Source organism: Blastomyces dermatitidis, assembly GCF_000003525.1.
Source record: "Blastomyces dermatitidis ER-3 genomic scaffold supercont1.14, whole genome shotgun sequence".
Taxonomy (NCBI): Eukaryota; Fungi; Ascomycota; class Eurotiomycetes; order Onygenales; family Ajellomycetaceae; genus Blastomyces; species Blastomyces dermatitidis.
The window spans coordinates 1,045,316-1,061,574 of record NW_025544787.1 but is presented as its reverse complement, the minus strand read 5'-3'; the positions used below and the strand labels follow the sequence as shown (position 1 = coordinate 1,061,574).

At 45.1% G+C, this 16,259-nt stretch overlaps 4 protein-coding genes across 4 annotated transcripts in view; 2 read left to right on the top strand and 2 right to left on the bottom strand.

The window, feature by feature from the left end:
* Positions 1 to 878: 878 nt before the first annotated feature.
* BDCG_09305 (uncharacterized protein) lies at positions 879 to 7,825 on the bottom strand. Its single transcript, XM_045425096.1, has 5 exons — positions 6,235 to 7,825; positions 4,749 to 6,165; positions 3,286 to 4,590; positions 3,072 to 3,186; positions 879 to 2,934 (listed from the first exon to the last, which is right to left on the bottom strand). Exons 3-5 carry the CDS (start codon positions 3,322 to 3,324, stop codon positions 2,087 to 2,089), a joined length of 1,002 nt encoding a protein of 333 aa, XP_045273659.1. The 5' UTR covers positions 3,325 to 4,590; positions 4,749 to 6,165; positions 6,235 to 7,825; the 3' UTR covers positions 879 to 2,086.
* Positions 7,180 to 7,431, top strand: BDCG_09304 (uncharacterized protein; the record flags this gene model as incomplete). Its single annotated transcript, XM_045425095.1, has 1 exon — positions 7,180 to 7,431. One exon carries the CDS (start codon positions 7,180 to 7,182, stop codon positions 7,429 to 7,431), a length of 252 nt encoding a protein of 83 aa, XP_045273658.1.
* Positions 7,826 to 10,427: 2,602 nt separating the features above from the next.
* Positions 10,428 to 13,928, top strand: BDCG_09303 (histone-lysine N-methyltransferase SETD2; the record flags this gene model as incomplete). Its single annotated transcript, XM_045425094.1, has 4 exons — positions 10,428 to 10,911; positions 11,157 to 12,808; positions 12,869 to 12,949; positions 13,029 to 13,928. 4 exons carry the CDS (start codon positions 10,428 to 10,430, stop codon positions 13,926 to 13,928), a joined length of 3,117 nt encoding a protein of 1,038 aa, XP_045273657.1.
* A 1,623-nt stretch (positions 13,929 to 15,551) lies between these two features.
* The window catches only part of BDCG_09302 (eukaryotic translation initiation factor 6), a gene marked incomplete at both ends in the record, with an annotated part of 1,666 nt that continues 958 nt past the window's right edge, over positions 15,552 to 16,259 (bottom strand). Inside the window, one exon of the mRNA XM_045425093.1 lies at positions 15,552 to 15,933. Within this exon, the coding sequence (XP_045273656.1) occupies positions 15,552 to 15,933 (382 nt within the window). The remainder of the gene's footprint in view (positions 15,934 to 16,259) is intronic.

The window sequence follows — 16,259 nt, the reverse complement described above, 5'->3', positions numbered from 1 at the left end:
ATGACATCTTTATCTATACTTAGTTTCACAAGTATTTTCAATCTTTATAATAAATAGAGAGTGAGATTAGAAGTATTAAAATATATGAAAGTATTTAAATATTTCTTCAGTACTTATATTATATTTATATCTGATTCAGTCAGTGTTAAAATTATCTATGCAGAGATTTTTTATTGAGATAATTATTGAATTTCTTCATATTAATGTTATTAATTTACATATATATTAACTATCTGTTACTGTTATAATTTTAACATTACTCAGAGTCACTGTAATACTATGTCTATACTTGTGTTTAAAAGTTCTCTTATATTATCAGTAGATATAGTTATATTATTTATTAAATGTATAATATCTGTATTTAAGAGTTCTTCAGAATTGAAAGAAGTATAATTATATAAATATCTTATATATCTAAAATATTAGAACTCTTAAGTCTTTTACTAATATAATATTAATATTCTCTTTATAAGATCTTGTTACAGAGTCAGAGTAACTGATAAATAAGCTTTTATTTAGAAACTTAATATTCATTTAACTAATTGTTTATTTCTCTATTTCTTATATATTATTATATGTTCAGATATCTTCTTAATAAATAATTATTTCTAATAAGAAGATAATGAATGTTTTTCAAGTGTAAAAAGTCTATGCTAAATAGATCAGTATAATATATATAGATCTTATATAATAAAAGTGAAAAATGTTAAAGAAGAAGAAAAAGAAAAAGTGTAGAAATCAGTGATCAGAGTGAATATTTATATATAAATAAAATAAAGCTTTAAAATGAAAGAATAGAAATTTCATCAGTTCTTCAGTCAGAAATCAGTGACTGAGAATCAGAGCTTCAGCAGAAATTTATAAAGTGTAATAAAATAGTTTATATAATTGATTAGATACAGTCTGTCACAAAATAATTAATAAAGCTGTTAAAACTTTTTATATTTATAAGCAAATTCAGAAGCAGCTATATTATTATTCAGCAGCTGAATATTCTTCTAAATTACAGAAAATAAAATTTTGTAAAATAAAATATAAAAATGCAAATTAACTAAAAATAAAATAATAATATATAGATTTGAAAAATAGAGGAGAATATTTTATACATAAAAAGTATATATAAAAACACATTGAAAGAAAATATCAGAAATGAAAATGTAAAAAAGAAATTTTTTTTATAACACATCTCAAAAGAAAGTAAAATATTGAAAAAGAAGAAAATATAAAGAGAAAGAAAAAGTATAATAATAATTATAAAATGTCAGTAATATCATATATTCATACATTATCATTAAAAGTGAAGTACTTATTACAGAAGAAAGAGAGTATAGATGCAGAAAAAGGAAAAAATAACAAAGATCACAAAATCTGAGACTGTGTAGTTAACTGAAGTTAAATTAGCAAATAAAAAGCCAACATCAGAAAAATATAAAAGATATTCAAAAGATTGTCTGGTATCGAAATATGGAAAAAGGAAAACGCTCTGCTGATGCAACATATTCCCTCTGCTGTCAGCTCTAGAGGCTCCATATAGTGGGGTTAAGGAAGGGCCCTTAAGTTGGTGCTACAGATTTTGCGCCCCTGATTTCTTGCCGCCTTGGCTCGGACTGAAAACAGATGGAAAGGGAAACCCTGCATTCCAAATACAGTTTCAGATGGTGCAACGCTTCAAAAGCAAATTATCTCGACAGGAGCGCGTGTATGTATGTCCGTAAAATCACGGTGGAACACGAAGTAGAATCGAATTTTTCAATCGCATAAAAAAGCCGCCCAGTAATAGGCCGTTAAAGAGACGAACGGCTAGGAAGATTTTAGAATCTTAAATAAAAAAACCCATTCCCACGTTATCGCTTTTCCGAAACCGAAAGAAATGATGGCATGTAAGGAGGCCGTAATGCTGAGCGTAGATTCAGCTATATCTACCTCATACGTTAAATCGTTTGCGTTTCGCATATGTAAAGGCGTTGCTCTTTTCCCATCGAAATCGCATGAATCCTTGAACATCTGTCGGTCTATTTTTGGAATTTTCTAAAATTCCTAAACCGGCTCGTTGCATATCCATTGATAAGGGTTTGTTATATATGTATTAAGATGCACTCTCTCTTCTGGCCCTAGAAAAAGGTGGTGAGATATCCCCTCCACGCTCCGCTGTTGTAATGTTCGACGGGGGTGTGGTCTCTGGCTTAGGGTTCTCAGGTACGGAGCTTGATTGGTTTATGCCTCTGAAAGAAGGAGCTGAAGATGTCGTAGGAGGGGGGGCCTGACTTTCTATGATTGTACGAGCGGTTAATTCCCCAGGCCCAGAATTGGGCGTTGACCCTACAGAAGTCCCGGCGCTCGGGTCTGTTGGCGGCCGTGGCGCTCTGTGAACTCGAATATCTTGTGTTTGAGAGCCTAGAGCATCTGTTGGCTGGATCTGGGTCGCATGCACATGGCCGTCTGTGACCTGCGGTCTCATGGTAGCAAACGGTGGAGCCTCGGAAACAGTTCCTGTGGGAAGAGATGGTGCTAATGGCACTCCGAACCTAGGCGAATCTCCCTTCACAGGATACATTTCCCCTCGAGCTTGTGCTGCTGCTTGATTCCGACGCTGTGCCTCCAGTTGATTCCGACGCTGTGTCTCTAGTTTACTTGGTCTCCCGCGTTTTCGTGGACGCTCGTTGAATGAACTATTATCAACACTGGGGGGCAACTGTTGTGGTTTCAGAATGTCCGTACTAGGGTAACGACCAGGTGGGGTAGGTTTTGGTTGGATTGCACGATGACCTGTTGGCGGTTTGTCTGTTTGCAAGGGATGAAGAGGGCGTTTTCTATCCCCAGGAGAGATCTGCAATGGAGCACTTGAGCCAAAGGGGCTCTGCCGTGGTGGGAACATGTGTGAATACTCCTGAGCCATATGGTTATATGCATTTTGACATGCCATAAGTGAACGCCCTAGACTCTCGGGTCAGTATCAGTTTCGTCTTGAACGTTTACATAAAACATGATAAAGGTTCAACGAGCACGTTGACGGTTTGCTAGTAATTGAAATGCGCAAGAATATCTGGCCACTTGGGTATGAAAACACATACCTGGTGGGAGTGGAATTTCCATGAAGGCAGGGCGGATACCGTGGTCCTGGATCATGGTGTAGAGGTAAACTGGCGGGATTTTAGCTTGTTTGAGAATCTCTGTGAGGAGTTCGACCTAGAGAGATGAATCGTCAGTTCTTTCTGCGTCATCCACCTGGACCAGATTGAAATATGGCCAACCCGGGTTCAATATAAAAAGAACTTGGAGCCATACCTTCTCGTCGTCCTTCCATATATCGGGTGGATTCGACATATCTTTGTCATGAGAGAAAACAACAGCGTAACTAACACCATGCACTGTCTGTCCTCAAGCCGAGTGTCGACTAAGGCTTTCCGTTATGTCTTTCTTTAAGTTAAAAAACAAAATGAGATGAAAATATTGCGGAGGCGTAAGATTGGCATAAACAATGCCAGGAAAATCGAGAAAAAAGTCTATGAGAATTCTCCAGCCAAGGCGCAATTGGACAGGAGGAAAACGAGAATAAAAGGCATGCAAGAGAACGAAAATAAACAAAACGGCCTCCCAAGACAAAAAGGGGAGACCAATACAAGGCTCGAAACGAATGTGCAGGCGCTGGAGGCGGGTTCGAAACGAGTGACTGAGGGGCCGTGGGTTTCGCAGGTTGAATGAAACGCGACAGAAAACAAAATGAGCGATGGTATCGTGAAGAGAAACGGCGCTCTGAACGCTCAATTGTGGACTGGAGGTCGTTACCGTCGGGGTAATCGTGATCGTGAGGGGACTTGGTTAAACTATTTCGGCATATAGATATGGGCATCCAAAGCGTGAGTGAGGATAAACGGGCGGAGAGCACCGCGCGGCTGGTACGGTCGATTCGAAAGAGATATGCTGGCCGTTGAGAATGAATATCAAATCATCAGAATGGAAGATGAGGGTGTTTTAACGAGAGTATCAACGACAGGGATTGACGGAGGAATGTCAACGCTGGGTTACGTTTGAACACACGAGGTTGGCCCAATAAAAACGCTTAAAGAGAGATTGGAAATAGAGAAAGGGAAAAAAGGGGGACGAGCGGGCAGGGAAGGAAAAGAAAAGAGAGCATAGGATGAGGTGAGGGAAGGGAAAGAAGGAGGGAGAGAAGGAAAATGGAGGTAGAGAGGAGGGGGGGGGGGGTGGAAGAGAGGAAGCGAAGCAAAGGAGTGGAAGCAGAAATGAAGCCGGTGACAGAAGAGAAATGGGAGAGATTCGAGGAGACGAGAAGATGTAACGTGAGCGGAGGTTTGGTAATTTTTTAAGCAAGGTACGGTACAACACAATACAGTTCACAAATAAAACGAAACAAAACGAATGGTATGGTATGGTATGGTATATACAGGATGTTCTCCCCAATCCGCAGCAACTAACCGCCAGCTAAACAGATGTCCCTCTTACTCTTTACATAAATCCAAAAGTAAACAAACCCAGATAAGGAAAAGGGATAAAAGGGGAGCGCAACGCGGAAAGATGTTGGAGGCACAACCTTACCTCAACTGAATAACCATGGAAAAGGAAACCGGGCTAATGTGTATTATTAATTAGCAGATGGTGTCATTCAGTTTAGATGTATTGCAACCGCAGTCGTCGATAGAATTAGTTTAAAAAGCTTGATGTGTTTAAAAGTCTAGCAATTCAAGTCACGATTGGCGACCTAAAGAGGAGGAGGGGGGGGAAGATACCTTTTAAGAATGTTCCATAGTGTTGCGGAAAGGCGTGCGAGGTTGGACAGTTATGGAAAAGATAGCCTCTATCATTCGGGAAAGTGAGGGGCCGTTGTACAGTACTCAAACAGGCCCGCTTTGCAGGGAATAGTAGGAGCAAGCGCGATAAAAGCAATATGGAAGTGTGGAAGAAGAAAGGGAAAATATAACGATTGTTGAAGGGAGCTTGCAGGATATATTATTATTAAAACACCTCTCAGTTTTGTTTATTAGCTTTTTTAGTCCTGATATCAACGTTCTTTCCTTGGCGCGACACGGGAAGGAAGGCTTGTCGTTAGGTTGTAGTCTCAAAGATGGATGTGGCTGGTAGATTTGTTCAAAATATGTATGTAGCATGCTCGGCGGAAGATAAAAAAAGCGCCCCAGCATAGGGAATCTGATCAAGCACATGCTCTGGCTCAAGTTTCTCACATACTATGAATGGCTAGGCCTTTTGTCAGTTATTTCCCTTGGGAAGCTTCGGGTATATTGAGGCCAAAGTCGCTGATTCTCAAGCTAGTTTCGTAACTCCGACTCCGCATAATTTCTTCTTACGTGCTTGGACGGCAACGTGTTTCAAACCCTGTAGCGAACGACCGGTATTTGCCGCCGCATCAGCGTGTATGGGGGCCGTTGCATTTCCGGCTGCACAGAGCAACATGTTTTCTGTAAATCACGGGCGAATCACGGTAGACGTGGTGGGTGGAATTTGCTTCTTTACTTTTTATTCTTTCGCAGGACAGGCGCGGTTGGAGTAAGCCAGAACGGCAGGGTTTGAGTCTGGAAGGCATGGTGTCACTGCATCGGGGGAGTAGAAATGGGGAGTTGTAACCAAGAGAGGCTCGTACTTCTAGTAGTAACTGGACTAGGGGCACCCGGAGGCAAGGAAGAATCTTGCACTAGTAATTAGTGGATGTATCATGATTCCTGAACGTAAAAATGCAAAATACAGAGCCACGCTTATGATTGCCCTAAGCCCCGGCCCGCCCCCAATACCTCCGATCCATACAGGGTAATATCGGAGAAATTTGGGCCATCCACTTGATTCATCTAGAAGCCCTGATCGTTGTCAATCTTGTTCACATATTCCCCTTGACTCTTTCCCTGGTGTGTGATCAATTTCAATTTCTGGGACGACGGACGGACGAGTAGATCCACATGATTATTTTTATGTTTTCTTTTTGCACGGGTCTAGGTCAGGTTGACACAGCAGAGTGCTATAAATTAGCGGACTGGGTGGAGAACCAGCGACGCAGTTAATTGGAGGGGATGGAGGAAGGGGTGGCTTCATGCAGGCAAAGGCGGGCTAGAAGACGCAGGTTTTGAGCTGCTGCTGGCTGCAGGAGAACAAAACAAAGAACCGAGGAAGGGATTGGACAGGATGGCATGTTCGCAACTGGCGAGCATCAGTATCAAAACAACAACAAAACAACGCATTAGCCATGGGGCCATCAGATGCACCAACAGCAAGAGCAAGACTTTCTCGTATCGAATTTTGACGATTTCGTGGTCGGAGGGCAAATGTCTCGAGATGCAAGGAGAAAGCCAGCATGTGGATCTGACCATTGCAGCGCGCTGTATATGTCGTACATTTAACAGCACTTCATGGGTAACCACGCAATGTCAGATGGAATCCCCTTTTAGTCCTCTCAACATTCTACTTTCTTCGGTGCACAAAACACATCAATCCCCATCCCTGTCCCTGTACTATGCATGATTTGCCATTGTATCAGTAACGCGGTATCCATATCAGCCTCATCAGAACAGAATGGATTTGAGATCGGATACGTATAGCGGGAAATACACAATCCGTGCGCCATATCCCAAGCCAGCAGCTATTCAGTGCATGGAATGCAATAGACTTCAACGCGGGCCCACCACTGTTGGAAAAGAGCACAGAACGAAGACATGTAAAGGGACGCGGGGACCGAGCAGGAGCGAGGGGGTGAGGAGGCAACAGCCACGCTGCTAGATGATGGAGGAAATGGCTATATCACAAAGAATTGAAAGAAATTGCCTGCTACTAGAAGAAGTATACAAGACAACTGTTGAAATCCTCATGCAGTTGAAATCCATCAGCATTGCTGTGTGGGTGGCCAATGAAAGGAGGGCATTTAAAGAAGCGAAAATAGAATTTTGAATATGCATGAAATCCATCTGAACATCCGGCTTGCAGATTTGTGCTCAACAGCAATGAACATGGAATTTGCAACTCTCTCAGCCAGTGAGGGGAGGATAGTATTGAACGTAATATATGTATGTAAAATACGGTAACGTATTCTGATACATACCCGTACGTCAATACCATACGTGATGGTTAGCAGCTTTTGATATCAAAAAACCCGCTGCGTCTGCCCAACCTCGACTGGCCTCATAAGCTCAATGTAGGATCTCAACGACTTCAGACACCATGTCGAGGGCTTCTCTCCGGAGCCAACAGATGAGCATCACCCTCGTGGAAGGGTTTGGCCCCACTCATGCTTGGGGTTGCGCACACACCAACCGTTCATCCTCGCCTGCGCGCTACAGAATGCTTGAGGTGGCTCCGGCTTCCAGTCCACTGGCCACTAACATTGCCATTTTACCCTCTGGAGAGCTTCATCGACCTTTATTGGTCGACGGCATTTTGTCGCAGGAAGAACCCGCGAATCGCTTGCTTTGAAGTTTTTCTTCCGGTGTCATTCTTGAACAGCCCGCGTTTCCTGTCCATCCTCCAAGCACTTGTATATGTGCGAGGGTATGGAAGCCGTTTCATATCCGCCGCTCTAGCTTCCCGCCCCGAAAAAAACAAAACAAATAAGCCGAGGGGCTTTTGTCGTCTTGGTTGGTCATCACGGTGATTTGACTGGTGCTGGTTAACCACCCGGCTTCTTCAGGAATCAGCCCTGTTTGTGGCCCCCTCCACGATTTCTTTGTCACGCTTCCACAGTCCAGTCATCCCCTGCCGTTGGTTTCTTAGCAACGTCGATCGCGGGCTTCTCCCGCAGCCAGTCAGGACTGATCGCGCGCTCAAGCTCCAAGCCCATTCTTGTGAAGTTTGCCAATGGCGGGGCGAGAACTCCAGCAAATGAGTGGCGAGAAGAGATCCTCAGCCAACTTCTCAAGCCAAATTCACTGGCTACTCAAATAAGGCATCGCGTGCTCCACGCTGTGACAGGGAAGGAAGCTCATTTTTGTTTTCTCGCTCGGTCCGTCAACCTTTGAAATTGTCAGCTTCTTTTCACACAGGCGCCACCGCATTCCTTCTTATTGAGATATGATTTCACCTATTTATTTATCCCTTTATCCATCTATTTGCTACCGCTGAGCTGATACGTATGTATCGCTCCGTATGCTGACAATGGCGGGGTTCGAAATAGTGAACAATCCCAGACTCCAACCACCGCGGGCACTCGAGGTATCCAACGAGACATTCTGACGGGACAAACACACAGCACGAAATTCATTTCACTCTCCTGGAGATGTTTTATATAGGTCAACAGATACTGACTACTTGGGCGGGAGCCATTGCATAATATTTATTTATTTCTAACTGACACTGCAGTGACACCTCGCGAGGATCTCATCTTAGCTGATGGTGGGACGCACGGCCACGTTGACTCTGGTGATTTACTCAAATATCCTGTTGTCAACTCCACGCACCCCCATTTTGATGCACGAGGATACCTGGCTCTGGACGCAGCAACCTTCATTTTCTTGACAGGATTTTTCAGGCTCGCAAATCAAACTATGCGGCGAGAGACATGTCACCTTTTCAAGTCGGGATGAGTTAATGCCAGTGTGTAGCTAACCACTCTACGGTAATCACCTCCCGCCAAATCGCCGTCTTTCTATGTATGGCGTTTTGTACCCTAGGCTTTCAACCGCTCATACTATAGGGTCACCACAATTTTCTCGCACTGGTTACTTCGTCGGTTAACACCGCGGGAAACGGTCGACTTGCGTATCCTATTCGATCGGGATATTGGGCCTATGAAGATTCTTTTATCTCCGTCTGTCTGTCTGTAGACATTTATGTCTTGGCTTGTTCCTCTTGGACCATTATTAATGGCTGCTACTAGTCAATGGCTGTTATTCCTAGCACACACATTGGAATGAAAATCCCACATCGTTGATATTATTCCAGCCGCGGGAGTACCCCACACCGTCTTGCAGAAGTGGTGGCCGGTGATGAAAATGATGGATCAGGCCCCGTGGCGGACTTAGCTAGGTTTCTCTGATTCTGAGCAGTACCAGAACATCAATTTATATATTTTGACTTCTACAGCCTGTTATTGTGTTCTGAATGATGGTGATGGATGTGAGACGATATCCTTCAGACTGGAGTGAAAACCACAATTTCCGGCGATGTGTTATTGACCCGTTTGAAAATGACAGCATTGCGTGTGGTGACAGCGATGGACAATTCTTGATGTTTTTTATGCCACGATAGACTTATCTGTGTAGCGCGATAAACGAGGCAAACCGGCCACTTTTTCGGCGGGAAGAAGCGTTGTTGAGATTTTTTTTTTCATTGGGGGGGCCTATTGTTAATTCCACGCACTGCTCGAATTTACCCACGCCGCGGACGTCATGAGAATCTGGTTCCTATAATTTCATCCTCCGCATTGGTTAACTGGCCACCACCATCATCACCTTTTGCTTTGCATTTCCTGTCTTTTCTCTTTTCTCCCATCACTGCTGATATCTCGTGGGGAGCCCAAGCCAGGTAGAACACGATAGAATTAATAATGGCATTCGCGGGTTTTTCTTAACCGCCACCAGCTTGCGTTTATTCCATGCCGCGATCAACCAATATCTTGAGGCTCACAGGCTCAATGGGAAGCGACTCTTGTCCTCTGCTTGGGGTTGATTATTCCTCCTTGCCACCGTGAAACAAAGTTATAGGCGATTTTGACACAAAAAACAAACAAAAAGAGGACCCAAAACATTCACATTTTCACCAGAGGCCCATTCAGTCAGTTCACTGGGGTGACCATCCGGAGACAGTTCGCTGTGCGAGTATCTCTGCTGCTCCTTCCGTCCACATTTTATTTCAAGCAAGAGCCGGAATTATATAGTCTAAGCAATTCTTACTGGACTTCAACGCTTGCTGAGCTGTACGCTACTTGGTGCTTGGGGGAGGATTTGCTGCGGTCGTCCGCCAGCTTTTTATGAATTTTTCCCACCCGGATCCCGCCATCGCACTAAGATTACGGGCCATCGTCGTGATCGCTTCCATCCACGCACCTCCCCCGATTTCCACCACACCACGCTCTCTCCACTTGCACCTCGCCTTCCTCGTCCTTCTCGCATCGACTGGGGAGCGCTACACAGCACCACGCCTTGCCATCAACTAAACAGCGCAGACGGTGCAGCGGCTGGATCTGTTCTATGTCTGTAGCCCAGTATCCCTTCACCTTACCAGGCTGGTCAGACACGGGGTGTTAATCTATCAATCAACCCACCATTCGTCGAAACTCCTTGGCCGCCAAAGCAACCAAATTCACCTCTTCACCATCCCCAACTTTAACAGCCACTTCAACATCTAGGGAGCAAGCGATCGCCGTTTCTCTCTGATATTCATTAATTTTCACATCCTCGCTACTAACGCAATTTCGGCACTTAAATACTGTAAAACTAAGTCATATCCACCCCTTTGTCGTTCACTTTTCGATCATGGCTCCCCATGACGATGAGGACATCAAGGCGGAAGCAGTAGCCGAAGCTGTGACTGCCATGCAAATCAAGCACGATAATTCAACAGACAGCTCCTCAGCCGATAATATCCTAACACCAGATGCTACAAACGGCCTTGCAAATGGTTTGGCGTCTCTCTCGAAACCTAGCCCCACTAAAAGTCTTTCCAAGTCAAAATCTCAAAGCGAGGCCAGCTCTCCCAGCGAGAAAGATGAAGACGAGGAACCAAAGGAGAAAGTTCCTGGTTCCATAACCGTCAAACTAGAACCGGGTCAGCCACCAAAGCTGTCTCGTACTGCTTCGCAGAAAGTAGTTTCTCGACCAGCACAACTCTTCAACCATCTAGCAGACTGTACTGCCGAAGCTACGTCCACATTTCAACTCATAGATGACTGCACGTATGCCAGTAAATATATGGGTTATACGGAGCATGCTATGGAATGCGACTGTACAGAAGAGTGGGGTAAGCCACGATTTTCCTTTACTTTTTCTTGATTTTATTCGTTTTTTATTTTTATTTTGCTTTTTTGCTTCACCAATATTTATTTGTGAACGGGCCAAAAAAGGACAGAACATATGCTCTTATATCCCAGTGCCTTAAGCATAATCGTGATATGTCTCGTTTTCAAATGTTACTGGAGACATATATCCGATTTTGTCCTCAGTACCTGGCTTCGTGATATTCTTAATGCTGATGTGAATTCCCAGATCCGGTGGCTGCCAAAAATGGAGCCTGCGGAGAAGACTCAGATTGCATCAATCGAGCTACGAAAATGGAATGTGTCGGAGATTGTGGATGCGGCGATGAATGCGAAAATCAACGGTTTCAACGACGACAATACGCCAACGTGACCGTCATCAAGACTGAGAAAAAAGGCTATGGCCTGCGTGCCGACTCCGATTTACGACCCAACCAGTTCATTTTCGAGTATATCGGCGAAGTCATTAACGAAGGAAACTTTCGGAAACGTATGAGAAGCTATGACGAAGAAGGGATCAAACATTTCTATTTCATGTCCCTCAGCAAGGGAGAGTTCGTCGACGCCACGAAGAAAGGCAACCTCGGGCGTTTCTGTAACCATTCATGTAATCCTAATTGTTATGTTGACAAATGGGTTGTAGGCGAGAAGCTTCGAATGGGCATTTTTGCCGAGCGGCACATCAAGGCTGGCGAGGAACTAGTTTTCAATTACAACGTCGATCGTTATGGAGCTGATCCGCAGCCCTGCTACTGCGGAGAGCCCAACTGCACAGGTTTCATCGGTGGCAAAACACAGACTGAGCGTGCAACGAAGCTCTCCAATGCCACCATTGAAGCACTCGGTATCGACGACCCGGATGGCTGGGATACTGCTATCGCAAGACGGCCGCGCAAGAAGAAGACTGGCGAAGACGATGAAGAGTATGTTGACAGTGTGCAGCCTAGGTCGTTGAGCGAAGATGGTGTCACCAAGGTCATGGCCGCTCTTATGCAGTGCAAAGAGAAATGGATCGCCGTCAAACTACTTGGCCGTATTCAACGCTGCGACGATGAGCGCGTGCGAAACCGTGTCGTGAAAATGCATGGATACAAGATTCTCAATTCCCAGCTAACTGCCTGGAAGGACGATTTCAATGTTGTACTGCAGATTCTTGATATCCTGGATAAGTTCCCGAGACTTACCAGAAACAAGATTATCGATTCGAAGATTGAGTCAACTATCCAGCCACTTACTGGGTGTGGCGATGAGCGTGTGGAAAAGAATGCAGCGGCTCTCTTAGAGGTCTGGTCCACACTGGAAATTGGCTATCGGATTCCTCGAATGAAAAGGGACCCAGCTGCTACAAATAACACCCCAACAGTCAACCGCTTCGAACGACGAGAGTCATCTAGAAATGATACACAACCCACGACAAAATCGAGATCTCGCTCACGGTCACGATCACGTTCCATCGAAGCCCCACGTGCTCCTGCTGCCCTTCGAAACGGCATGGGTCCTCGCAATTCTTACCACCATGGTCCTCCGAGACCGTTTCGCCGGCCGCCGTTTGCCAACCCGTTACCCCAAGGCTGGTTCGCCGCGGAATCGAATGGGAAGACTTACTATTATTCTGCATCGGGTGCCACGACGTGGAAAAGGCCGACAACTCCCGCTCCACAACCCCCTCCTCCACCGAAATCCGAATCGAAGGATAAGGCATTGCAGGATATCATCGATGGTATCATGAATGCCAAAGAGAATACCCCGAAAACGCAAGATAGATCCGAGACCCCTACTACACCTACGCCTAGAGATGCGAAACCTCTCGGGAAAAAGGAACATAAGGAAAAGTGGCGATCATACAGTGAAGAAAAACAGAAGAAACTTTATGAGAATACAGTATGTACATTATGTTGATGCTTTTGCTGCGCTGTGATTAGACTGACTTTTGGTTTAAAGATCTTCCCCCACGTCAAATACGTTGTGGATAAGTTTAAACACAAACTACCAAAGGAGGACTTGAAGCGCTATGCGAAAGAGGTATGAGCTCAAAAACTCCCATCGAAAGTAAATCCAGATATGCTTGCACCTTACTGACATAATACATTGGATGTTTTAGGTCGGAAAAAAACTTGTGAACTCGGATTTCAAAAACAACCGTGTGAGCGATCCAACAAAGGTCAGCGACAAACAAGTAAGACAAATCAAGAAGTACTGCAAAGAATATTTCGACAAAGCAGTTGTGAAACAGCGAGCCTACGAAAAGAAAAAGGCTGAGAGGAAGGCAATGGAAGCCGCTAAGACGTCAGGCGATGGCTCAAAGGATGAAGCTGAGAAGCCTGGGTTGTCACAACCACAGGAGTCACAAAATATTAAGAAAGAGGATGAAAGCGAGGTCGAAGACGATATAAATATGTCAGATGATGATATAGACAGAGTGGAAGATAAGAAATCATCGCCAATGAGCGTCGACGGAAATAGCCTCAAACGGAAGAGAGATCTTGATGGAAACCTTGATGTGGATGCCGATACTAGGGGGCCTTCACCTTGCAAAAGGACGAAATCGGCCACTCCGCCTCCGCCACCTCCGCCACCTGGAGATGCAGGAATGACTCCTGGCGATGATGGTGATGTGGAAAAACATAAATGCAAGCGGGATGAGTTCGAAGATGGCGATGGATGTAATAGTGGCGCTTCCTCTCCAGGCAAGCAACAACATTCTGGATCGCCTCCGCCTCCGCCACCACCTCCACCACCTGCGGATGCAGACGATACGTATGGCGCTGGCGATGGGAATTCCACAGAGGATATAGAAAACGGCTTGGATGAGGATGCGAAGATGGACATAAACAAGGTGTCTAGCGTCGCGATGCCGGATCGAAGTAGTGGGAATGAAGAAGTGGATAAGAAGGGCGTGAATGGTGTTTCTGAATACAAACCGTTTGGTGCCGGTTCGGTGTCTGACGATGGGAACCTCAAACCCGTTCTTGATGTTGACATAAGGCCTGGTTCTTCTTGACGTGTATAAGGCCTGTGGTTGTTATATCTGTTTCTGTCCACCTTGCCGTGGTCTGTTTGAACCAGGGGTGCATGATCAACCTCAGTGGTCATACTCCTATCACAGGTTTCCAACTCCGTGAGTCACGGCGTACATCAGACATCTTGTCTCAGCAGCGCTGGAATCTGGACACGGGGTCTCGCCTCGCATCTCCCCTGTCTTTTTTTCCTCTTCAACCGGCCGAGGAAATCCATCCTGCATCTCCCATCAAATACCATATCACTCTTGGCGTTCGTTCAGCCGGACATTCTCATGCAGCTAAACAATTAAGAAGGGCCAAAATTCGAACGGAGACTGCCCCTATTGACAAGGACTTGACAACAAACATATTAGAGAAAACGGATATGGCTACGATGAATGGAGAGCCAGCGAGCTACCTAGCGTTTGATCCAAGCATGCCAGAATGTACCTACTGACTAGGTCCCAAAACACCTTTCTTGTCCCCATCATCCAATTCATCCAGTCCCGCATGTAGATACGCACACACAATCATAGCTATTCAAGTACCTACATCCTCAACCCACGCTCATAGAACACCCAATCCGCAACAACCAATATCACATCACCTTCTACTGTCCTTCAGCCCGCATAACTTCCCATCCACTTACATGTGTACATACATACACCCTTCGTTACCTGAAAATACCATCCCCCTTTCTTACTTCCTTCCTCCCCCTCTCTCTTCCGCTTTCCTGCTGTACCAATATCGCATGCACACAGATGCACACGGCACACACCACCGTCCTAATCCAAAAGAAAAGAAAAGAAAAGAAAAAACATGCCCGCCTTCACAAGTATGTGAATGCAAACCAATAATACAGAGCAATTCAATTCAAGATCTAATCCAAATCCACAAGCCATTGATAACAGCAAAGTAGAACCCCTATCTCACCTTCCGTCCAAACCGTAAATTTCAGAGAATCAAATGCACACGTTGTGTTTCTTAGTCCTTCCTTCTACTTTTAGTATAGTTATGTAACTTATTGTGTATCTTTGAACCAGCGCTCCGCGAAGGAAATAATACCAAGAAACAATCACACTGTAAATTTTCCCACGCTGATATTACAAATCAATAAAAATATGTTTCCAAAAATCAAGATGTGTATATATATCGCTCGCCATGCGGAATGTATATGTCGCACATGCATTCCTTGCCGCAGAGAGGAAGCGGAAGCGGAAGAAGTGACAGCAACAGCAAGCAGCCTCAGAGCCGGTTGGTTGCTACGGATGACAGGAAGAAGGGAAATGAAATAGAAATAAATTCCTTTCCTTTCTTTTCCTTTCCTTTACAACTTTACAAGAACCCGCCTCCAGCCTGAAGCAGGCCATGCCTATGAATGTATACATTGCACACGAGACACATGAAAAGCGGAACCATAATAATAGAAAGAAAAAGTAAGGAAAAGGAAAAAAAAAAAAAAAAAAAAAAAAAAAAAGACCCATTCCAAATCTATCAGTTCCTCGAGTTAACAAAGTCCTCTCAAAAACCCAGAGTTACAGGGGGAAAAAACAATGCGTGCGTGGACATAAAAACGGGGCGAAACCGCCACAAGCCTCCCTCCCTCCAGAAAAACGAAACAAAACTCAATAAAAACTCTCCACCAAACTCTCTTTATGCGTATTCCCAAACGCCCCCAGTGAACTCTTCCCGCCACCCCCGGGCGCCGCCCCTTCGCCCAACTTAAACACACTCTCCACAACGCTCAGCTCCGTCGCCGTCGTATCCAGGCCCGTCACGGCCAGCCAGTCGTTGACGACCATCCCGGCACCAACGACGGGGGAGCCGCGGTTCACGCTGCCCGCAACGAGTGGCACTTGCAGCAGCGAAGAGAGCTCGTCTTGGTCTTGGATGGAGGTTTTTGGGTGGACGAGGCCGCCTTGGTTGGAGAGGGACATGTAGGAGCCTGTGAGGACGTTGTCGGCGATGGTTTGGCGGAAGACTTCGACGCCGAGGACGTCGGCGATGCTGCGGGGGTTTTAGTTTTTGGGTATGGAAATGAAAGGGGGAAGAAGGAGGGGGGGGGGGGGGGGGACAAAAAGGGGAGTGTATGGCCCCTCCATCTTGCACGATCCCCGCACAGGAATCTGAAAAAAAAGAGCCAAATGAACCCACCACCCACTCCCCGCTCCCCACCGGACCTTCTTTATCCCCCTGACCCAGGAATTTCATAGGAAAAAAGAAGGTACATCAATTTATTTTTATTGTTTATTTACTTGTATCATTTTGCGCCGTTCTTTTCGTACGTTTTCATCTTGGGTAGATAAACGCTTATTGCTTTTGTATGACCCAGC